This window comes from Dromiciops gliroides, chromosome 2 (genome assembly GCF_019393635.1).
Source record: "Dromiciops gliroides isolate mDroGli1 chromosome 2, mDroGli1.pri, whole genome shotgun sequence".
Taxonomy (NCBI): domain Eukaryota; kingdom Metazoa; phylum Chordata; class Mammalia; order Microbiotheria; family Microbiotheriidae; genus Dromiciops; species Dromiciops gliroides.
Window position 1 is genome coordinate 624,103,353 of NC_057862.1, and position 24,954 is coordinate 624,128,306.

A 24,954-nucleotide genomic window follows, 5' to 3' on the forward strand; every position below is an offset into this window, starting at 1 on the left:
CATAACCTGTTCCATTGAAACACCACTCTATTTCTTAACCACTACCAAATAGTTTTCATGACTACTACTTTATAGAATAGCTTCAGATTTCACATAGCTAGTCCACCTTTTTGTGCATTTTAAAAAATTAGTTCCCTTGATATCCTTAAGCTTTTCTTCTTCCAGAAGAATTTTATTATCTTTTTTCTAGCTCTACAAAATAATTTTTAGGTAGTCTAATTGGTATGGCACTGAATAAGTAAATTAATTTAGGTAGAATTGTCATTTTTATTATATTAGCTTGGCCTAACCATGAGCAATTTATATTTTTCCAATTGTTTAGATTTGATTTTAGTTGTGTGAAAAATCTTTTGTAACTGTTTTCATAGAGTTCCTGGGTTTGTCCTCGTAGGTAGACTACCACATATTGTATATTATCTACAGTTACTTTAAATGGAATCTCTCTATCTCTTGCTGCTGAGCTTTGTTGGTCTTATATAGAAATGCTGATGATTTATGTGGATTCATTTTATAACCTGAAACTGTGCTAAAATTGTTAATTGTTTCAAATAGTTTTTTAGTTGATTTTCCTGAATTCTCTCAGTATACCATCATATCATCTGCAAAGAGTGATAGTTTTGTTTCCTCCTTTCCTATTCTATTTCCTTGAATTCATTTTATTTCTCTTATTGTTATATCTAACATTTCTAGTAAAATATTAAATAATACAGATGATAGTGGTCATCCTTGTTTTACCTCTGATCTTATTGGGAAGGCCTCTAACTTATACACATCATATATAATGTTTACTGATGATTCCATTTAGATACTGCTTATTATTTTAAGAAAAGTTCCACTTATTCCTATGCTCTCTACTGTTTTTATGAAGAATGAGTGCTGTATTTTGTTAAAAGCCTTTTCTAGATGTATTGAGATAATCATATGATTTTGGATAGTGTTGTTATTTAAGTGGTTGATTATGTTGACAGTTTTCCTAATGTTGAACCAGCTCTGTATTCCTGGTATAAATCCCACCTGATCATACTGTATTGTCCTGGTGATGAATTGCTAAAAATCTTCTTTCTGATATTTTATTTAAAATTTTTGCATCAAGGTTCATTTGGAAATTTTTCTATAATTTTCTTAGTTTTGGCTCTGACTGCTTTAGGTATCAACACAATATTTTTGTCATAAAATGAATTTGGTAGAACTCCTTCTTAACCTATTTTTCCAAATAATTTTTATAATATTGGAATTAGTTGTTTTTTAAATGGTTGGAAGAATTCAATTGTAAACACATCTGGTGCTGGAGATTTTTTCTTAGAGCATTCATTGATGGCTTGTTCAAATTCTTTTTATAAAATTTGGCTACTCAGGTCTTTTCTTTCCTCTTCAATTGCTCTTGGCAATTTATATTTTTGTAAATATTCATACATTTAATTTAGATTGTCAAATTTATTACAGTTGGGCAAATAAGATCCTAATTATTGCTTTTATATCCACTTCATTGGTGGTAAATTCTCTACTTTCATTTTTCATACTGGTAATTTAATTTTCTTATTTTTTTTAATGAAATTAACCAAAGGTTTATCTATTTCATTGATATTTTTTTCAAAAAACCAGATCTTAGTTTTGTGTAGTAATTCCATAGTTTTATTACTTTCACTTGTATTAATCTCTTCTTTGTTTTCCAGAACTTCTAATTTAGTATTTAATTTGGGAATTTTAATTCATTATTTTTCTAGCTTTTTAGTTGCATGCCCAATTCATTGTTCTCCTCTTTCTCTATTTTATTTATGTAAGCATTTAGAGATATAAAATTTCCCCTTACAATTGCTTTGACTACATGCCATAAGTTTTGGTATATTGTCTCATTATTGTCATTCTCTTGGATGAAGTTATTGATTGTTTCTGCAATTTATTGTTCAACCCACTCATTCTTTAGGATCATATTGTTTAGTTTACAATTCATTTTCAGTCTATCTTTCTTTTTTTTTTCTAATTTTCTTTTTTAAACAAGAAGTTTATTTAAACAACAAGATGTTTGACTTGAAGGGAAAACTATCTAGGATCAATTTCTTTATAGTAATTTATCCCTACTGAGAGACAGAGATTGCCCTACATGTAACAGCTACGTACAAAAAAGTTATAAAATCGTCCTTGGTTTTACAATGATAAAAGAAAAACATTGAAATTATCCAATCAAACAAGGTATGCAAGGATTTTTTTTTTGTGGGTTTTTTTTTTGTTTGTTAAACAGTGAGAGCAAAATAACTTACTGGAATACAAAGATGAAAGTTGAATGAGCATGCCACTAATGGAGAAAAGGGATATTTTCACAGAACCAGTTTGTTTTTTCCCCTCCCCATCTCCATTTGATGTTGATCAAAACATACCATCGGTCATTTAGTTAAAAAAAAATACGCATTATGCCTGTGCACATACACCAGTTACTTTATGTACAATAAAGGAATGGGGGAAGGGAATCAAAGAAGAGAGAAAACTATACTGCAGTAGTCAGGATGTGGATGAACCAAATCTTGGTTTTCTAATTGTGAATGTATTGTGTTCCTTGGGAGCACAGTTCTGGAGTAGAGTTGCAGGTTCTCTTTTTAGTTAACACCACCTGTCTGCTGCTGGATTACATCAATTGTATCTTCATCCTCCATTTCCAACTGTGCAGGTGTGTCTGTTTCATTGATTGGTTGCCCATCAAATCGGAATCTGATCTGCCTCATTGACAAACCCTGTCGTTCACAATAGGCTTTCATTAGTTTACTAAGTGGTGTGTGCCTCTTAATCTTAAATTGCACCACCGAACCATCTTGCCCTGCCACCTTCAAATTAATGTGGTCGTTGTTTTCAGTCTTGACTCCTTCCTTCAGCTTTTCGTCGGCCATGGCGAGTCCGGGGGTCTCCTCAGCCGCCGCTTCACAAAAGAGGCACCAGGATGGTCCGCTCCAAGGGAACAGGGGGAGAAGCAGCAGCGGCAGGAGCGGGAGCAGGAGGAGGAGGAGGAGGAAGATGATGGTGGTGGTGATGGTGAGGAAGAGGAGGAGGAGGAGAAGGAAGAGGAGGACGAGGAGGAGGAGGAAGAGGAGGAGGAGGAGGAGGAAGAGGCCAGTCTATCTTTCCATGACTTTTTATTACATGCAATTTTTATGCATCATGTTTTGAAAAGGATTCATTTACAATTTCTACTTCTCTACATTTGAATGTGAGGATTTAGTGTCCTAATACATGGTCAATTTTTGTTTATGTGCCATATACCACTGAGAAAAAGGTATATTACCTTCTATCCCCATTCAATTGTCTCCAGACATCTATCATATCTGAATTTTCTAAAATTGTATTCACCACTTTACCTTCTTTCTTATCCATTTTGTGGTTAGTTTTATCTAGTTCAGAGTGAGGAAGGTTAAGATTATTTACCAATATAGGGTTGCTGTCTATTTCCTCTTGTACCTCATTTAACTTCTCTAAGAATTTAGATGCTATATAACTTGGTGCATATATATATATATTTAGTATTAATATTACTTCATTGTCCATGGTATCTTTTAGCAAGATGTAGTTTCCTTCCTTATCTCTTTTCATTAGGTCTGTTTTTGCTTTTGCTTTGTTTGAGATAATGATTGCTACGCCTGCTTTTTTTACTTCAGCTGAAGCAGAATATATTCTACTCCAACCTTTTACCTTTACTCTTTGTGTATCTCTCTGCTTCAAATGTTTTTCTTGTAAGCAACATATTGTAGGTTTCTGGTTTTTAATGAACTGTTCTATTCACTTTCATTTTATGGGAGAGTTCACCCCATTGCAGAATCTGTTTAGAGGCTTGATTTAATGTTGTTTTTGAGGGAAACTCAGGAGAGCTCAGGCAACTTCCTGAGTTCTCTCCACCATCTTGACTCCACCCCTGTGACATGAATTTAATTTGACAACGCAGGCTTTCACAGTCATCAGTGTCACTTTCTCTTCCAGAGTCATCAAAATCCAGTATCAAGATAAATGTCAAGATGATTGGCAATGGATCAGGAAGCAGTGGTTGACCTTGTCATGTTCTGTGTCTGAGCAAGCTCTAAGTGCTCCACAGTACTTACTTCAGCTGTCTTCATGGCCTTTGGGATACATTGTTCCCAACTTCCCATTGCACCAGGGAGGCAAAAACCATCACATGCTTGGAGCAGATATTATTCCTACTCAGTGATGGCTTTGAGACATTTCTGTTATCCTCAAGGTGGTTTAGTCTGCAAAGACAATTTACCAGAGTATGGCCACTGGGGACGCTACAGCTTTATTCAGCTGCAGGTTGCAAGACAGCATTATATAGCAGCCTCAGGGCATAGTCCATCATAGAACTTTACACTTAAAAGGGACTTCATGAAAATTCTCAAAGGCAGGAAGTATGGAGCAATGAATTATTGCTTTCTCATCTATGTTCTCTAAATTTTAGCGTATAACCCTGTATTCTGTACTTATATATAGGAGAGTCTGATCCCATTTGAGTGTATATTTGAAAGCATTTTTTCCATATCACCTTCATAAATACCCATTTCTAAAAGTTTAATTAATATAACTTTGAAAAACATTGGAGAATGCATTGTACAGATCATAGTAATCAATCCCCCATCATGATTTCTCCTCCCTACCTCTCTAGATTAACCCTAGAACCCCAAAAAGAGTAGTAGTCACCTAGTTTCTGAATCAGCATCCAAGCAATATTAGTGCAATTGTGATTAGGTGATTCTCTCTCAATCTCTCTCTCTCTCTCTCTCTCTCTCTCTCTCTCTCTCTCTCTCTCTCTCTCTCTCTTTCATATCTATCTACCAAGTTCTCCATAGAATGCAATCCCTTGAGGAGTAGAGAGTGATTATATATTTTTTGTATTTTTATCTCCTTTTCTAAGGCTTCATACATGATAAGGGCTTGGTAACTGCTTGTCAAAAAATTAATCAATATATATGCATATAGGAGAGGCAGTATGGCACAGTTAATGGAAAGATGGCCTTGGAGTGAGGAAGACAAGAGATCAAGTTTAGCCTTTGATAATATTAGCTATGTGACCATGGATAAATTCATTTATTATCTTAGTGTTCTAAGCAACTCTGTAAGACTTTGTGTCTTTTTTTCTTTTTCTTTTCTTTTTTTTCTTTTTTTTTGGTGGGGTAATGAGGGTTAAGTGACTTGCCAAGGGTCACACAGCTAGTACATGTCAAGTGTCTGAGGCTGGATTTGAACTCAGGTTCTCCTGAATCCAAAGATGGTGTTTCATCCACTGCAACACCTAACTTTCCCCAAGACATTGTTTGAAAGAAGGGTCCAACTTCCAGTGACAGAGACAATTCCTCAATAGGAGCTTTGTCTACTACCAACATCCCTGCTCCAGTCCCTTTGCCTATAAGTACAAAGCAATAGGGCATATCAAGGCATTATCACCTAGGGAGATCATGGAAAGAACTCCATAAACTCTAAAGCTTGGATTTGCCCTTTTCTGAGGCTGCTTTAGTGCAACTGCAAAAAGCCTTAAGGTGTGTATGATTTAATTAATTTTGAAAGAGTTAGTCTCAATTTGATATAATTTGAATCAACTCCCCAAAGTTCTAGGAAGAATATTGAGAGTGATTTTAGGATAACTCATTACTCAATCAAAAACCACATGAACAAACAAAACACTCACTACTAACAAAACACCTGAACAAACAAAACAAACAAAAAACACTCACTACTAAGTTCTTTGCTAAGCACTGGGGATACATATACAAAGGTAAAACCACAATCCTTGACCTCAAGGAGCCCACAGTCTGGTGGGGAAAATAATATGCAAAAAAAAAACATTCTTTCATATTTACATACAATATAGAAAGAAGGCATTGATTGAGGGGTACTGAGAAGGCTTCCTTTGCATGGTAGATTAGCAGGCAGGACATTCAAATTTTGGTGGAATCTTAGAGATTTCACATATCACAGCAAAAAGAAACTGAAATCTAAATAATGACAGGTCACCCAAGAAATGTCTGAAGCAAAAGTTGAATTCAGATCTTGACTCCAAACCACTTCATTCATTTTGTAGGTGAGAAACAATCTTAATCCTGAGAAGTAATTATTTTAATAATAGGGAAAGCTGTGAAAATAATTTAGCAAGAAGAAAGAAGGCTCTTTACTCTCTTCCTCTTTTCCAGGGAAATATACTTGAACTTCATTCCTGACAAGAACTACTGGTGAACTTAAACATGGTTGAAAATGGGGTCACAGTATCATAGATTTGGAGGTAGGAGGAGCTATAGCTTTATCTAATTGAATTCTCTTATTTTGCACTTAAGAAATGCAAGACAACAAGATCATTGACTTGGCATAATTGAATAAGTTGAGTAGAACAAGTATTTGAATACAGGTTTTACCACTGCCCCATTTCTATTGTATCTCATTTCTACAAAGGAATGCTGCTGAGATCAAAATTACCAAAAGCCCTTATAATTTTGCTGATTCTGTGCCTAAGAATAATGGTGGAGGTGTATGACATGAGACTGCTTGGCCTCAGTTATCTAAATTCCACAGTTACATTTCCTACTGGTTGTGCTTTGAGGTTTCCTGGCATATTTTCAATGAACGAAAGGCATCCAGAATAACATTTGTCCCACATATTTTCCTTAAGCTTGGCCTCATATCTTTATACACTTGTTTGCATTGAAAGTGCATTTATAAAATAAATAGAAAATTCATAATGACAAATTCTAATTCAGGGTCATCTATTGTGTCCCTGTCTGATCATTTGAGAAAATTTCCTTTCCTTTGGAGAATATTTGCAAGAGATACAAAATAGAAAGAATAATAGGGGTAGAATTAGGTTGTTATTAACACGCTGAAAATGGTGTTTTCATAAAGAACTTGAGGGGAGAAAGAGAGACAGAGAAAGAGACACACACACAGACAGAGAGAGAGACACAGACACAGACACAGACACATACAGATACACATACACACACACACACACAAACACAAAACACACACAGAGAGAGACAGAGACAGAGAGAGAGACAGAGAGAGTAAACTCAAATTAACAAACATTTATTAAGCATGTACTACCTGCCAGGTTGAGTGCTAAATTATTCTATGAGTTAATCTCATTACAAAAATGAGTGATCAGAGAATTGGGCATTCTAGGTGGAAGCTGGAGAGCGACAGGCGTTCTGCTGCGTATTTTCAGCTGATTCCTGGGTGGTGGTAGTTTTTCAGATTTTAAGACTCTCTCTTGGAGTGGGAGGACAGGAATTTGGAGAAGGCTCCTTTGCTTTTTCAAGTTCTGAATTTATGGGTGTAGCCAAGATGGCAGAAAGGAATCAGTAAACTGCCTGAGCTCTCCTTCTGTTCCCTCAAAAAGAACATTAAATCAAGCCTCTAGACAGATTCTGAAACTACAGAACCTGCAAAGAGACAGAGAGACACAGTATTCAAACCAGAGATAATTTAGAAGACTTCAGGAAAAGGTTGGTCTGACTCAGGCAAAAGGGAGGCCCAGCACAGGGCAGCAGCACAGCGCTGAGGAGGTTGGGGCAAGTTAAAGGAAGCTGAGGGCCACAGTCGAACAACTGAGGCCCCTGGAACCTGGCTCAAAATTCTGATGGCCCACTAGGACAGTGGAAAACCCTACGTGCCCCAGCAGAGAGTGCAAGTTGCCAGCTATAGGGCCACAAACAGGACTGGCGCGACCAGGCCCACTGACTGAGCGGGATCAGACAGGAAGTGCAGGGGGGCAAACTGCACACACTATAAAGGCCTCAGAGTAAAAAGCCAGTCACACAGCACCTATACCCCTTCACAAGAAGCCCAAAACAAGGACCGTGGTGCCCCCAGAGCAGACCTCAACTTAAAAAATAAATAAATAAACTGCAATAATGAGTAAGAAGCAAAAAAGAGCCCTCTCCATTGAGAGCTTCTGTATCAATAGGGAAGAAGCGAACGCAAACTCAGATGAGGACAATACCCTCAAATTGCCTACATGTGAAGCCTCATGAGGGAAGGTGAATTTGTCTCAAGAACAAAAAGCCTTCCTTGAAGAGCCTAAAGAGGATTTTAAAAATCAACTGAGAGAGGTAGAAAAAAAAATGGGGAGAGAAATGAAAGCAAAACAAGAAAACTATGAAAAAAGAATCAGCAGCTTGGAAAAGGAAGCACAAAGACTGACTGCAGAAAACAATTCCTTAAAAAAGTCATCTGGTCAAATGGAAAATCACATTGAAGAAAACAATGCCTTAAAAAATCATTTAGCCAAATGGAAAATAAAGGTGCATAATCTCACTGAAGAAAACAATGCCTTAAAAATTAAAATTGGTCAGTTGGAAGGAATCCATGAGACACCAGGAATCAGTCAAGCAGAATCAAAAGAATGAAAAAGTAGAAGAAAATGTGAAATACCTCATTGGAAAGACAAATGATCTGGAAAACAAATCCAGAAGAGACAATTTGAGAATAATTGGACTGCCTGAAAGACATGGCCAGAAAAAGAATCTAGACACCATATTCTAGGAAATTATTAAAGAGAAGTTCCCCAATAACATAGAATCAGAGGATAAAATCATCATTGAAAGAATCCACTGATCACCTCCTGAAAGAGACCCCAAAAGGACAACTCCAAGGAATATTGTAGCCAAATTCCAGAATTATCAGGTGAAGGAGAAAGTACTCTAAGCTGCCAGAAAGAAGCCATTTAAATATCATGGAGCCACAGTCAGGATTGCTCAGGACCTGGCAGCTTCAACATTAAAGGACCGCAAGGCTTGGAATATGATATTCTGGAAGGCAAAGGAGCTTGGATTGCAGCCAAGAATCTATTACCCAGCAAAACTGATCATTCCCTTTCAGGGGAAAAGATGGATATTCAATGACATTAGAGACTTTCAATCTTTCCTGATAAAAAGAACAGAACTGAATAGAAAATTTGATCTTAATATACAAGACACAGGAGAAGTTTAAAAAGGTAAACAAAGGGATAAAAAAGGTTACTCAATTAGGTTAAACTGTTTATATCCTGACATGGGAAGATAATATTCATAACTCTTAAAAACTGTAAATGTATTTGGGACATTACACAGAGGATATAAATATACATTGTCTTTGATGTGATGATACAAAGAAAATTATGGGGTTAAAAAGGGAATTTATGGGAAGAAAGGAAAGGGGAGGTAGAATGGTGTGAATTATATCATATGAAGAAGTGAAAAAAAAAACTATTATAATAGAGGGAAAGAAAGGAGTGGTGAAGATTGTTTCAACCCTACTCTCATTAGATTTGATTCAAAGAGGGATTAACATATACGTTCATTGGGATAAAGAAATTTAGCTCATTCTTTAGGGAAGCAAAAGGGGAAGGGAAAGGGGGGGTGACTGAAAGAAGAGAGGACAAAAGCAAGGGAGAAAAGGGTAAAGAGAGGGGGTGATAAAAAGGTAGGGCAGATTGGGGGAGTCAGGAGTAAGAAGTAAAATGTCAGTGAGGAAGAATAGGGTGAAAGAAGGGGGGAAAAGTACAAAGGGGGTAAATAGACTGGAGGGGAATAGACAGTTAGTAATAATAGCTGTGAATGTGAATGTGAATGGGATGAACTCTGCTATAAAACAGAAGCAAATTGCAGAGTGGATTAAAAGCCAGAATCCTTATCTCAGACAAAGGCAAGGCAAAAATAGATCTCATTAAAAGAGATAAGGAAGGAAATTACATCTTGCTAAAAGGTACTATAGATAATGAAGTAATATCAATATTAAATATGTATGTGCCAAGTGGTATAGGATCCAAATTCTTAGAGAAGTTAAATGAGTTACAAGAGGAATTAGACAGTAATACTACACTAGTGAGGGATCTGAATCTCCCCCTCTCAGAATTAGATGTGAATAGATTACTAGAAAAGTTAGACATGATAGATGTCTGGAGAAAGTTGAATGGGGATAGAAAGGAATATACATTTTTCTCAGCAGTACATGGCACATTTTCAAAAATTGACCATGCATTAGGGCACAACAACATCATAGTCAAATGTAGAAAGGCAGAAATAGTAAATGCATCCTTCTCAGATCATGATGCAATAAAACTTACACGTAAGAAAGAGCCAGGGAAAAGTAGAATGAAAATCAATTGGAAACTAAATAATTTCATTTTAAGAATGAATGGGCCAAAAGCAAATCATAGAAACAATCAATAACTATATCCAAGAGAATGACAATAATGAGACAACATACCAAAATCTATGGGATGCAGCCAAAGCAGTGCTTAGGGGAAAATTTATAGCTCTAAATGCTTACATGAATAAAAGAGAGAAAGAGGAGATTATTGAATTGGGCATGCAACTTAAAAAGCTAGAAAAAGAACAAATTAGAAATCCTCAATTAGACACTAAACTAGAGATCCTGAAAATTAAAGGAGAAATTAAGAAGACTGAAAGCAAAACAAAAAAGAAACCATAGAATTAATCAGTAAAACTAAGAGCTGGTTTTATGAAAAAACCAATAAAAAAGATAAAATATTGGTTAATTTGATTTAAAAAAAAAGAAAGAAGAAAACCAAATTACCAGTATCAAAAAAGAAAAGGGTGATGTTACCACCAATAAAGTGGAAATTAAATCAATAATTAGGAATTATTTTGCCCAATTGTATGACAATAAATTTGACAATCTAAATGAAATGGATGAACATTTACAAACATACAAACTGCCCAGGTTAACTGAAGAGGAAACAAAATCCTTAAATAAACCCATATTAGAAAATGAAATTGAACAAGCCATTAATAAACTCCCTAAGAAAAAATCCCCAGGGCCAGATGGGTTTACGGGTGAATTTTGCCAAATATTTAAAGAACAATTAATTCCAATATTATACAAATTATTTGGAAAAATAGGTGAAGAAGGAGTTCTACCAAATTCCTTTTATGACACCAATATGATGGTGATACCCAAACCAGGCAAAGCAAAAACAGAAAAAGAAAATATAGACCAATTTCCCTAATGAATATTGATGCCAAAATCTTAAAGTGATCACCAGGATAATATACAATGACCTGGTGGAATTTATACCAGGAATGCAGGGCTGGTTCAACATTAGGAAAACTATTAACACATCAATAAGAAGACCAACCAAAATCATATGATTATCTCAATAGATGCAGAGAAAGCTTTTGACAAAATACAACACCCATTCCTAATAAAAACACAAGATATTTTAGGAATAAGTGGAACTTTCCTTAAAATAATAAACAGTATTTACCTACAACCATCAGCAAGTATTATATGCAATGGAGATAAATTAGAGGCCTTCCCAGTAAGATCAGGGGTGAAACAGGGATGTCCATTATCACCCCTTTTCTTTAATATTGTACTAGAAATGTTAGCCTTAGCAATCAGAGAAGAAAAAGGAATTAAAGGAATTAGAACAGGCAAGGAGGAAACAAAACTATCACTCTTTGCAGATGATTTGACGGTATACTTAAAGAATCCTAGAGAATCAACTCAAAAATTACTTGAAACAATTAACAACTTTAGCAAAGTAGCAGGATATAAAATAAATCCATATAAATCATCAGCATTTCTATACATGACCAACAAAGTCCAGCAGCAAGAGATAGAAAGAGAAATTCCATTTAAAGTAACGGTAGATAATATAAAATACTTGAGAGTCTACTTGCCAGAACAAACCCAGGAACTCTATGAACACAACTACCAAACACTCTTCACACAAATCAAATCAGATCTAAATAATTGGAAAGATATCAATTGCTCATGGATAGGCAGAGCTAATATAGTAAAAATGACAATACTGCCTAAATTAATTAACTAATTCAGTGCCATACCAATCAGACTGCCTAAAAATTATTTTATAGAGCTAGAAAGAATAATAACAAAATTCATCTGGAAAAACAAAAAATCAAGAATATCCAGGGAAATAATGAAAAAAAATTCAAAGGAAGGTGGGTTAGTGGTACCAAACCTGGAGCTTTACTATAAAGTGGCAGTTATCAAAACTATCTGGTACTAGCTAAGAAATAGAGTGGAGGATCAATGGAATAGGCTAGGCACAGGAAATGCAGTAGTAAATGACACTAGTAATGCAGTGTTTGATAAACCCAAAGACTCCAGCTTCTGGGATAGAAACTCAGTATTTGACAAAAACTGCTGGGAAAACTGGAAGATAGTATGGCAGAAATTAGGCATAGACCAACATCTTATATCTTATACTAAAATAAGGTCAAAATGGATATATGATTTAGACATAAGAGGTGATACCATAGGTAAATTAGGAGAGAAAGGAATAGTCTACCTATCAGATCTTTGGAAAGGAAAACAGTTTTTGACCAAACAAGAGATAGAGAATATTATAAAATGCAAAATGGATGATTTTGACTACATTAAATTTTAAAAAATGTACAAACAGAAGCAATGCATCCAAAATTAGAAGGGAGGCAGAAAGCTGGGAAAAAATTTTTTATCCCAGTACTTCTGATAAAGGCCTCATTTCTAAAATATATAGGGAACTAAATCAAATTTATAAGAATCCAAGTCATTCCCCCATTGAGAAATGGTCAAAGGATATGAAGAGGCAGTTTTCTGATGAAGAAACCAAAGCTCTCTATTCCCATATGAAAAAATGCTCCAAATCTCTAATGATTAGAGAGATGCAAATTAAAACAACTCTAAGGTACTACCTGACACCTATCAGATTGGCTAAAATTTTAAAAAAGGAAAATAATTAAGGTTGGAGAAGATGTGGAAAAATTGGAACACTAATGCATTGTTGGTGGAGGTGTGAACTGATCCAACCATTCTGGAGAGCAATTTGGAATTATGCCCAAAGGGCCATAAAGCTGTGCATACCCTTTGACCCAGCAATACCACTTTGGGGTCTTTTTCCCAAAGAAATCATGTAAAGGGGAGAGGGACCCACATGTACAGAAATATTTATAGCTGCTCTCTATGTGGTGGCAAGGAATTGGAAGTTGAGGGGGTGCCCATCAATTGGGGAATGGCTGGACAAATTGTGGTATATGAATACAATGGAATACTATTGTGCTATAAGAAACATGAGCAGGAGGAGTTCAGAGAAACCTGGAGGTTCTTGCATGTGTTGATGATGAGTGAGATGAGCAGAACCAGAAGAACATTGTAGACAGTATCATCAACATTGTGTGTTGATATACTGTGATGGAATATATTCTTCTCACCAATGCAATGGTACAGAAGAGTTCCGGGGAACTCATTGAGGAAAAAAAAAAAGGACAGTGGAGTATAGATGGTCAATGAACCATACTATTTTTTTTTGGTTTTGGTGCTGTTGTTTTTCTATTTTGAGGTTTTTCATCATTGCTCTGCCTTTTCTCCTATAACATGACTAATGCATAAATATGTTTAATGTTAGTGTGTGTGTATGTATATATATATATATATATATATATATATATGTATAAAACCTATATCAGATTATGAGATTACATGCTGTCTAGGGGAGGGGGGAGGGAGGGGAGTGAGAGAGAAAAATCTGAAATTGGAAAGCTTGTATAAACCAAAGTTGAGAACTATCTTTACATGTAACGGGAAAAAATAAAATACTTTATTAATAAAAAATTTAAAAAAAACAAAAAAAAAACAAAAATGCATGATCAGGACACTCCACCTCAAATATAAACAGTATTTTTGGGGGCAGCTAGATGGTGGAGTGATAAAGCACCGGCCCTGGGTTTAGGAGTACCTGAGTTCAAATCTGGCCTCTGACACTTGACACTTACTAGCTCCTGTGACCCTGGGCAAATCACTTAACCCTCATTGCCCTGAAAAACAAAACAAAACAAAACAAAAACAAAAACAGTGTTTTTATTCTTTAGTTTGTTGGTCTCAATAAAAGGACTAGCTATAATGGAAAGAGAATTAGACCTTGACCATTATATATTTCTTTCTAAATTTAGCAATTATGACATGGTTGGTGGTGGGTGCTGAAGAGGAGGGATTTTTGGTTCTCTGCTCTTGCACTCTAATTCATTTACTTTTTTCCTCTTGTTTTATCCTCTCAAATTCATTTTCAGTGCATGCATTTTAAAAGAAATAAATTGAGAAATTAATCCCAAATAAATTAGCAAAATGTGAGAAGGTAATTGTATTGGAAATGTTTTAATTCAGCAAGCTTTATAAAAATGCCTACAATGTATAAAGAAATTGACTAAAATCAAAGGTATCAATATTAGTACCAGTCAAATTAAAAAAAGAAATACAACAATCAGCAAATATGATGCAAGTTTTTTTTTTTATAAAAAGTTTGCCTAATATACTAATTACTTAATCTTCTTTGATTCACACTGATCTCAAGTACCACATAAGAAGGTGTTCAGAACTTTGTTCAAGTTAAGATAAGCAAACCAAAGGATTGTATTGATTGGGAAATGTATGCAAGAAACAACAGAGTCAAAATCATTATTCAAGCAGTAAAAATGGAACAAAGAAATGGTTAAAGAAAATGTGTCACTTGGAAAAGCTACCTAGTGAATAACTGACAATCCAGTCAGAGAATCCTCTTTAGGGAAAAACGTGTGGTGGAGTATAAAGTTATGAACAACATAACATACCATGACTCAAATTCCCAAGGCAGCTAGTACCATAGCATTTTCAAATATATGTAGGAGCAATGTTATAAATAATGCATTTTATATAACATCTTTGCTATGCATTATTTAAACTATTTGTGCTAACTTAAAGTGATCAAATTTTTTATTACAGTTTTGCGATATGCTTAATATTCTGTGTTTAGGACATTAATATAAAGATATGATGCTGGACATGTTGATAGCATATAACTTGTTTTCCAAATCTTACTGATTTTCTAAGTAATTATATACCAAGTATACAATTTGAATTAATTATGTCAATATATTTTATGTGTTTTTTTATTCAACAAAAATATGCACAAATAAAATGAGATTCATAACTGTGATGTTTAAAATCTAATGTGGGTCCTTACCTGTTTTTTTTGGGGAAACTAGCTAAGATTTACTGATAAATTCAGTAAAAATTAAGGTTTTTAAGTATTTATTAAAGTGTATTAGAAGTTTGTGAACAGAGGGGCAGCTAGGTGGTGTAGTGGATAGAGCACTGGCCCTGAATTCAGGAGAACGTGAGTTCAAATAGAGCCTCAGACACTTGACACTTACTAGCTATGTGACCTTGGGCAAGTCACTTAACCCTCATTGCCCAACCAAAAAAAAATTTAGTGAAGAGAGAGAGAGGGTGAGAACAGATCTCTTATTGAATGGAAAGCCCTAGCTGAGATTTATGCAGGATAGCCAGAGAGAAAACCTTGCCTTTACCTAGCAGCCTGCACTTCCAAAAAGAACACATGCAGTTTTGCCACCACAAGCCAGTTCCTGAACAAAAGGGCCAATCCAATCAACACCTTCCTACTTCCTGTCTTCCTCCCCAAAATGGGAGGTCCTTCAAGCTGACAGTTTGAGGGTGGTCTCCTGTTAATATAGTAGTCCACAGCCTCTGAGAACAACACCCCACTGAGGCCCAGCCTGGCATGGTTTCAATTTTATTAATCTTAAGTAGGTTCTCAGTCAGTTTTTCAGTCTCACCCAATTCAATTGATTCCAAATCAATCTTCAAGTGGGGCCCTTGGGTGTCTGCCAAATCCCATTATTTTATCACATAACCTAAATTTATATTTAGTTAATTTTCCAGGGATATATTATGGCTTCTTAAGTCTAGAGGAAGATTGATATAGGGAGAAGAAGAGAGTAGGAAATACTTTGCCCTTGGGAAGATACAAGACATTGCTTCAATTTTCAGTCTCACCACTTCTTACTGGTGAGTGTAGGCAAATCTCTTAATTGCTCTGTTCCTTTATATCTCTAAAATGAAGATGATAATACTTTTTTGAAAAGGTTTGTGGGGAGTAAAATATATTGTAAACTTTAGAATGAATTAATATTGTTTATTTTCCTATTTTAGAATGATTCTGAATGATAATTTTCTCCAAAATTTTAATGTCAGTGGTATCATTTGTCATTGAGACAGTAAAAGAATTAATTTCAAGTAAGTTTGATATAAGTATCTACACATATTATTTCCTTATCCTCTCAGGAAAATTATATAAAGTTCATATCATATTTTCTTAATCTGAATTATGTTTTCAAAGGGAAATTATGCCAATCTATCTTCATGTTGCTTCTACCAGATATACTTGGGAAAAGGCTTCAGAGATAATTTGTCTTTGAATTTTCCCAAACTAGAGACATGGAATGAGAAATTGATATCAAGGGAACATTAAAACAAAACAACACAACTCTTATCTTAGAAATCCTGTAGATAACCATGACTTAGTTCTTTATTCAAAGGAATAGGCTAGTCAATATTAACACACACACACACACACACACACACACATATGTGTGTGTGTGTGTGTGTGTGTGTGTGTGTGTGTGTAAGGGGCTAAAATTCTAGCTATACTAATCTAAAATCTAATGAGTGGTCGCCAATAAATTATAAGCTTTAGCAAGAGTATTTAAGTATTTAAGTATTTATTAAAGAGCATTAGGATCAGAGAGAAAGGTAAAAATCTAACTATTTCCAAGAGACCCCATCATCCAACCCACCACAGTGAGGTCAGGAACCAAAAGTGAGAACCCCTCTGCCAGCGTCCTCTTCCTACTTCTTGTCCTCCTCCCAGAAATGGGAGGATCCTCAAGTTGATTGGCTGGTAGCCTTGATAGACAGTACCCATGGGCAAATGTCACTTCCTGATGCCAAGGACCTTGACCCAATGACTTGCCCTCAGAGTCCTTCTCCTCATGGCGGAGTTTTCTACAGTAAGTCTCCAAAAGGTGGCATCATTCCAATTGTTACATATGCAACTTCTAATTACTATGATGATGGATTATTCATTAGGTAATTTTCTCAGAGGTCTTTTGAATATACTTCATGGCTTTGAACTTTGATTGCTTTTGCTCTTTTCTGCCTGTAAGATATGGGGCAAATTTCTTATACTTGCTGAGTCACAGTTTATTCCTTCATAAAATGAAATAGTTTGATAAGACATGCACTATGTTTTCCTCCATCTCCAAATTGCTGGTACTATGATCTTAGATTTTTTAATGCGAGGCCAGAAGGACTAAGTCGATTCCAGAAGTCTATCCAAGAGATTGTCAGGGAAAATTGCCCTAGTATTCTAGAAGCAGAAGGTAAAATAGAAATTGAAAGAATCCACAGATCACCTCTTGAAAGAGATCCCAAAAGGAAAACCTCCAGGAATATTATAGCCAAATTCCAGAGCTCCCAGGTCAAGGACAAAAAGGGAATTCAAATATTGTGTAGCTACAGTAAGGATAAAACAAGATCTAGCAGCATACATTAAAAGACTGGAGGGTATGGAATATGATATTCCAGAGGGCAAAGGAACTGTGACTACAGCCAAGAATCACATAACCAGCAAAATTGAGTATGATTTTTTTTGTAAAAAAAAAAAAAAAAAGGACTTTCATGAAATAGAGGATTTTCAGGTATTCATGACGAAAAGACCTGAACTGAATAGAAAATTTGACTTTCAAATACAAGACCCTAGACAAGTATAAACAGGTAAACAGGAAAAAGAAATCATAAGGGATATTAAAAGATTAAATTTTTACATTCCTACATGGGAAGATAGTATTCCTAACTCATAAGATCTTTCTCAGTATTTAGGCAGCTGAAAAAAATATACTTAGAGGCCACAGGTATGAATTGAATATGAAGGGATGATATCTGTAAAGCATTCATTTTTTTTTTTTGTTTATCTTTGTTTTTTTCTGGAGCAGACAGGGTGAGGTGGGTTATGTCTGGGGACAGATGTGGGCTCAGCACCTCCTGGGTCCAGGGCTGGTGCTTTGTCCACTGTTTCACCTAGTTGACCTATAATGACATCTTCAAAATGAAGTTAAGGGGTAAGAGGAATGCAGTAGAAGAAAGGGAAGGAGAGAGAGGTGGATTGGGGAAAAGTAGTTTGCATAAAAGATATAAGTAAAAGCTTATGGAGTAGAGGGGAAGATAGGGGAGAATTGGGGGAGTGAGTGAGCCTAACTCTCATCAAAATTGGCTCAAGGAGGGAATAATTTACACACTGAAGAGGGGATAGTATTATATCTTGCCTTGTGGGAAAGTGGGAGAGGAAGGGGATAAGTTGGGGGGAGAGGCAATGGAAGCAAAAGCAGATTGGGCAAGGGGACAGTAAGAAGCAAAACACTTTCAAGGATAGATAGGGTGAAAGAAGATAGATAATAGAGTAAATTTCAAGGGAAGGGATTAAGATGTACGGTAATACAGTTAACAATAGTAACCGTGAAAGAAATGATGAGCAGGATACTATCAGAAGGACATATAAAAAATGCAAACCATCAACAGTGATAGAACTGATTGTATCTGAATATAGATTGAAGTATAACTTTATTTGCTAGCCCCTCTTTCTAAAAGTATTTTGTCTATTTTCTTTCACAACCTGACTAATGAGAAGATGTATTGCATAACTGCACATGCAATATTCATATTGAATTACTGGATTTCATAGGGAGGGATGACAGTGTAGGGAAGAAAATTTAGAACACAAATTTTTAAAAAATTAATGAGAAAAGTAATGATGACCAGGGGGAATTTGGAAAGACCTAGAAGGACTTACATGAACTGATGCTGACTGAGAGGAACAGAACCAGGATAACAAATTAACAGCAGAATTGTGTGATGAACAATGGTGACAGACTTGGCTCTTTTTAGCAATACAATGGTCCAAAGCAATTTCAAAGAACTTCATAATAGAAACTGTTCTTAACATCTGGAAAAAAGAACTATGTTTTAGAAATGCATATTGAACTATCCTTTTCTACTTTGGTGCTGTTTTTTATTGCTTTTTGAGGTATTTCCCTTGTGCTCTGACTCTTCTGTCCCAATATGACTAATGCAGAAATATGTTTAATGTGATTGCACATATATAACCTATATTACATTGCTTTCTGTCCTGGGGAGGAGGGAGAGAAGGGAGAGTGGGAGAAAAATTTCGAACTGAAAATCCTAAGAAAACAAATGTTGAAAACTGACCTTATATGTAACTGGAAAATAACAAAATACTGAACAAAAAATTAAATTAAATAAAAAACCTTATTCCTGTCTCATTTTTATTATTAGAATTTTGTCTGGAACATTTCAGGATAAAGATAACTATAAATAAACAAGATAGATATAGGATAAATTAGAAATAATCTCAGAGAGAATGCATTTGAATTAATAGGGATCAGAAAAGACCTTGTGTAGAAAGTGAGATTTTGGCTGCAATGTAAAGAAAGTGTGGGAATCTGGAGACAGAAATTAGTTAAATAGCTTACTTATAGCTATATATCAATTGGTGAAAGTACTATGTCTTTCAAAATACAATAGAAAGATAAAAATGTGATGAGAACGACAATGATGAAAATGAATTTCATGATTTTAAGTAAGAAACAAAATGCCTCCATTTCTCTCCAGTAGTCCTTTATAATCTCGTCCCCTTCTTCTTTTACATATTAACCAGTATTCCTCTGCTTTGCATATATTTCCTTGCATGGTTTCAACTCCACAGAAAATGATGCTTCAAAGCTATGTATCACTTGCTATCTCCCACCACTTTCCTGACTCCTTTTGTTTATTGTTTCCCCATTTAGATTGTAGAATCTGAGGGTAGTCACTATCTTTCTTCTTATTAATTATATTCTCAGCATTTAGCACAGTGGTTGGCAAATAAATGTTTATGACCACTACAAACTCTTCAAGCAAGTAACACTGACCTCCTTGATTTTCTACAAACTAGACACTCCATCTCTCATCTCCTAGCACTTATTATGACAATCTCTCTTATGTGGAATGCTATTCCTCATAATTCACACCTAAGGGCTTCCAGGCTTCTTTTAAGTCCCAACTAAAATCTCATCTTTTACATACAGCCTTTCTCGATCCCTCTTAATTTTAGTTTCTTCTATTTATAATTATTTTTATTTATGCTATATTATTTGTACATTTTTTTTTTGTTTTCTCCCCCATTAGACTGTGAGCTCTTTGAGGGCAGGAACTAGCTTTTGTAACTTTTTGTATCCTTGGCTGTTAGCACAGTGTCTAGCACATTGTAAGCACTGAATAAATTTTTATTGACTGACTGACATCCAGGAAATGTTAGTATGCCATCTCATTCTACCTTGCCCATTTTATTAATTGTAAAATATTCTGCTGTAACAACTATGAAAATGTATACATGAAACTAAATGTTTAGGTGAATTTTGGGAAAATTCAATCAACTATTTGTATTATTTCTTTTGCTAAACAAAGCAAAACAAACACATGTACTCCATGTTGGAATAATTTATTTGGGAATTAAATCCAGGGGACTAACTCTTTGCTTTGACAGACCATAAGATATGTCAGAGTTAGCTACATCTTTTCGAGTATTCTGGACAAAACATAAGATTATTACTCCTTCCTTTGTAACCTACTTCGCTGCCTACATAAATTCACTTGAAGTGGTGGATGCTGCATAAAAGTTGTTGGCTGAATGGTGATTTGCAAATCAAGGTCAGACCCTTGGAGATTAAGCTGTTCATGTATCTCCTTCAGGAACAATAATGAAAAGTGACCATCTCAAAATTCTATTTCATTGGACTTCTAAGAGGCCTTGTAGAAGATTTGGGTAATAATGAATGCCAAGGCTAAATGAGAAGGGGTAAACATATTTTAAACACTTTCTATTTTTGAAACTGGATCCAGAATTAAATTCCATCAGTTTTTGCAGGTTTGGATTAGGCTGAGATGCTCAATTTTCAGATGATATTGAATTTCAATTTCAGACAGTAATAAACAGGGAGAGAGGTAAATGTGTCCTTTGCATGGTGAGAATCTCCACGTTCTTTATGAAACTATTCATGGGCATGTAGGCATGTACAAATTACTGTCAGGCAGTCTGTTATATATCTTAATACATGTAGATTTAAATTAAAAATATTCAGCCATTTAAAAGAAAGTAATTTAGATATGGCTGAGGGGTCTTTGGGAAAGATAAATGACTTCACATTCATCACATTAAGAGACTGACCATAAACAAATAGAGAGTTCATAATGGAAGATGACTGATGGTTTAATTAGTTCAATATAATGTTATAAGTGACAAATCTTGTGTTTCAGAAGGGCGGCAAAATGTCTTTTTTATATTTTAAAGCAAATGTACTTTTTTTTTTTCTGGAAGAAAGGTATTCTTATTCACAAACAGAGTGGTCTTCTTAAAGCCCAGTTCTATACAACGTCTTTAATCATTGTCACAAACATTCCATTTCTTAAGCAGCCTTTGCTGGATTCATTCACTATGCTAGTAAACTAAAAGGCTGTAATTTCCATTTTCATTTACTGACTCATTTAAGCTTCCCTAGAGAAAGAAATGTTCTGTTTGCCAGGGAGACTGATGGAGGGTTAAGTGGAAGTTTGCAGAAAGAGAAGATGTTTACTTTGTCCATCAAGCTTTCAAACATCCTTGTTTAACTCACTTTATCCACTTTTCTGCCTACTCTAAATCAAGAATGTTGAAAAATATTTTTTAAAAGCCCATGCTACATGTGTTCCCTGTGTTCATCATGGACAATATTCAAAATCTTCTTAAAATATCTTTCACCATTTCCAGTAGAAGTATATTGGCTGATGCAATCCATTTTAAAATTATATGGTCATATAAATAGAAGATGAAGTGATTTAGGTGAAAAACAGGTGAGTTAGCAAAAAAGAAGTTGCTAAATTTTCTAAGGGTATTAGACCTCCTCTAACATCCTACTACAATACTTCAATGCATTACTTAGTTTAACCTGTTTTCTAGAAGCCTATTTCAATCAATTACAAACTATCAAACTGAAAAGACTTTGAATATTTTCCTGATCATGTATTACATATGACATCTTCAAAACTTGCTGAGCTCAAATCAGAGAGTATAGCAGGGTGACAAAAGGGTTATAAATGTTATTGGCTTTAGCAACTCTCAAAGACTAACTTTTATTTTATTGCTGCAAAATACCTAGGGACTTTGGGCTTTCTCTATCAAACTACAACTGAATTTTATTATATATGTGTGTGTGTAGATGTATATCTGTGTATATGTGTGTATATATATATATATATATATATACATATATATATATATATACATACAGTTCTTTCAAGGATATGAGTATATATTGTATAAACACACATCTCCATATACATGCAGATATATATAAGCACATATTTCTACATATATACATATACTTAGATATACATATGCACTATATATATATATATATATGAAAATCTGCACATACACACATACATATATACATACACACACATATATATTCTCCAAATTATTTTATTTTTATTTTTTGTGGGGCAATGGGGGTTAAGTGACTTGCCTAGGGTCACACAGCTAATAAGTGTCAGGTGTCTGAATCTGGATTTGAACTCAGGTACTCCTGAATCCATTGTGCCACCTAGCTGCCCCTCATATATTCTCCAAATTAAATAGAGCTTCATAATTAAAGAATATCCTTTACCTTTTCTGTTTCTTGTGATTAGCAAGATACTGGCACACATGGGGGGGGGCTTGGGGGACAATGAGGGTTAAGTGACTTGCCCAGGGTCACACAGCTAGTAAGCATCAAGTATCTGATGCTGGATTTGAACTCAGGTCTTCCTGAATCCAAAGCAGGTGCTTTATCCACTGTGCCATCTAACTGCCCCTGGTCATTTAGTTTTCAAATTCATGTTTTCAAATTTTCAACTCCAAATATTTTCCATCCCACCTTTTTCTCCCTTCCCTTAAGAAAACCAGGAATAAAACAAAACACACACATATATGTACATATATAATAGATATATACATATTTCCATATTAGAAATTATACATATTCCGTATTTGTCAAAAATATACCTAGTCTATATTTAAAGTACGTCTGTATTCTATCTGGTAAAAGCTCCTTTTGTTATATGTCCTTTCCATGTTTCTTCATGAATCTTTTTGGATGATCCTTATTCCTTCTGTTGATTAGCTTTCCTAGTGATTTCAATGTTTTCTTTAAAGCATCTTTGTTATTATGTATATTGTCTTCTCTGCTCATTGTGCTTTGCATGGTTTTATTCAAGTTTCAATAGGTTTCTCTGTTTTTGTTTTGTTTTAGGGTTTTTTTTTTGTATTTGTTTTTGGTTTTTTGTGTGTATTGGGGTGGGGCAAATGAGGTTTAAGTGACTTGCCCAAAGTCACACAACTAGTAAGTGTCAAGTGTCTGTCTCTTCTGTACCGGCTGTGTATTTGGAGGCGACTACAGGGTTGGGGGCTGGGCGGGGCGTGCCAGCATGGGCCTGTGTGTGTGTGGGGGCGGAATTTTTGGAGATGGAGCTTGAGGCCTAGATGGTTGGTCCCTGAGGGGTGAAAGCCTGTCCCTAAAATGCAAACCATGGGTTCATTGGCCAGGGAGCAGCTCGTCTGTAGCTGGCAGGAGTCGGAGAAGGATTTTATGCTGGGGCGTGAGGTGGCTGGTAATGGATGTGGAGGGGGGCCTTGGAGGCGAAGGCTGCAGGCCTGGTGAGGATAGGGGGAGGGGATGACGATAGAGAGGCCCGGATTTGTTTTTCTGCGGAGCAGAGGACAGTTGTGAACTAATGGCTGACGAAGATTATCATTTTAAGGTAGATAATGATGAAAATGAGCACCAGTTGTCACTGAGGACTGTGAGCTTAGGAGCTGGTGCAAAAGACAAATTGCATATTGTTGAAGCAGAGGCATTGAAGTATGAAGGCAACCCAATTAAAGTAACACTGGCATCTTTGAAGATGTCTGTGCAGCCTACAATTTCTCTAGGTGGCTTTGAGATTACACCACCAGTAGTTTTGTGGTTGAAATGTGGTTCCGGGCCTGTTCATGTGAGTGGCCATCATCTAGTAGCACTGGAGGAAGATGCAGATTCAGATGATGAAGAGGAAGATGATATGAAACTCTGAAGTACGTCTGGCGAATGATCTGCTCTTGGAGTTGATAGCAAGATTCCTCAGAAAAAGGTCAAACTGTCTGAAGAAGATGATGAAGAAATGAAGATGATGATGACTATAACTTTGAAGATGAGGAAAGTGAAGAAAAGACCCCTCCAGTGAAGAAATCTGTTCATGATACTGCCACAAAAAATGCGCAAAAATCAAACCAGAATGGAAAAGACTCAAAATCATCCACACCAAAATCAAAAGTCAGGAATCCTTCAAAAAGCAGGACAAGACTCCCAAGACTCCCAAAGGACCCACTTCTCTAGAGGATATTAAAGCAAAAAATGCAAGCAAGCATTGAAAAGGCTGGTTCCCTCCCTAAAGTGGAAGGCAAATTCATCAACTATGTGAAGAATTGCTTCTGGACGTCTGATCAGGAAACTATTCAAGATCTCAGGCTGTGGAGGAAATCTCTATAAGAAAATAAGTTTGAACAGTTTGTTAAAAATTTTCCCTCTTATTTCTGTAACAGTTGATATCTGGCTGTCCTTTTTATAATGCAGAGTGAGAAATTTCCGTACTGTGTCTGACAAATGTTGTCCAGATTACTTTGTCAAGAATGTGTTGTCCAAAATGCCTGTTTAGTTTTCAAAGATGGAACTCCACCCTTTGCTTCATTTAAGTATGTATGGAATGTTATGATAGGGCATAGTAGTAGCGGTGGTCAGACAAATGGAAATGGTGGGGAGACAAAGTATACATATGAAAAAAATTCAGTATTGTAATAAAGTAAAAAAATAATGTGTCAAGTGTCTGAGACTTAATTTGAACTCGGGTACTCCTGAATCCAGGGCTGGTGCTTTATCCACTGTGTCACCTAGCTGCCCCCTTAATAAGTTTCTCTGAAATCTTCCTCTTCATCCTTTCTTACAACACAATCATATTCTATCATATGCAGATAGCATAACTTATTCAATC

At 35.5% G+C, this 24,954-nt stretch overlaps 1 protein-coding gene and 1 pseudogene across 1 annotated transcript; one reads left to right on the forward strand and one right to left on the reverse strand.

Annotated features, from left to right (window-relative positions):
* Positions 1 to 2,591: 2,591 nt before the first annotated feature.
* Positions 2,592 to 3,086, reverse strand: LOC122742536 (small ubiquitin-related modifier 2-like; the record flags this gene model as incomplete). Its single annotated transcript, XM_043986835.1, has 1 exon — positions 2,592 to 3,086. A coding segment is annotated over one exon (495 nt), but the record flags the coding sequence as incomplete, so codon positions are not given.
* Positions 3,087 to 23,456: 20,370 nt separating this feature from the next.
* Positions 23,457 to 24,455, forward strand: LOC122739418 (annotated as a pseudogene).
* The last annotated feature ends 499 nt before the right edge of the window (positions 24,456 to 24,954 follow it).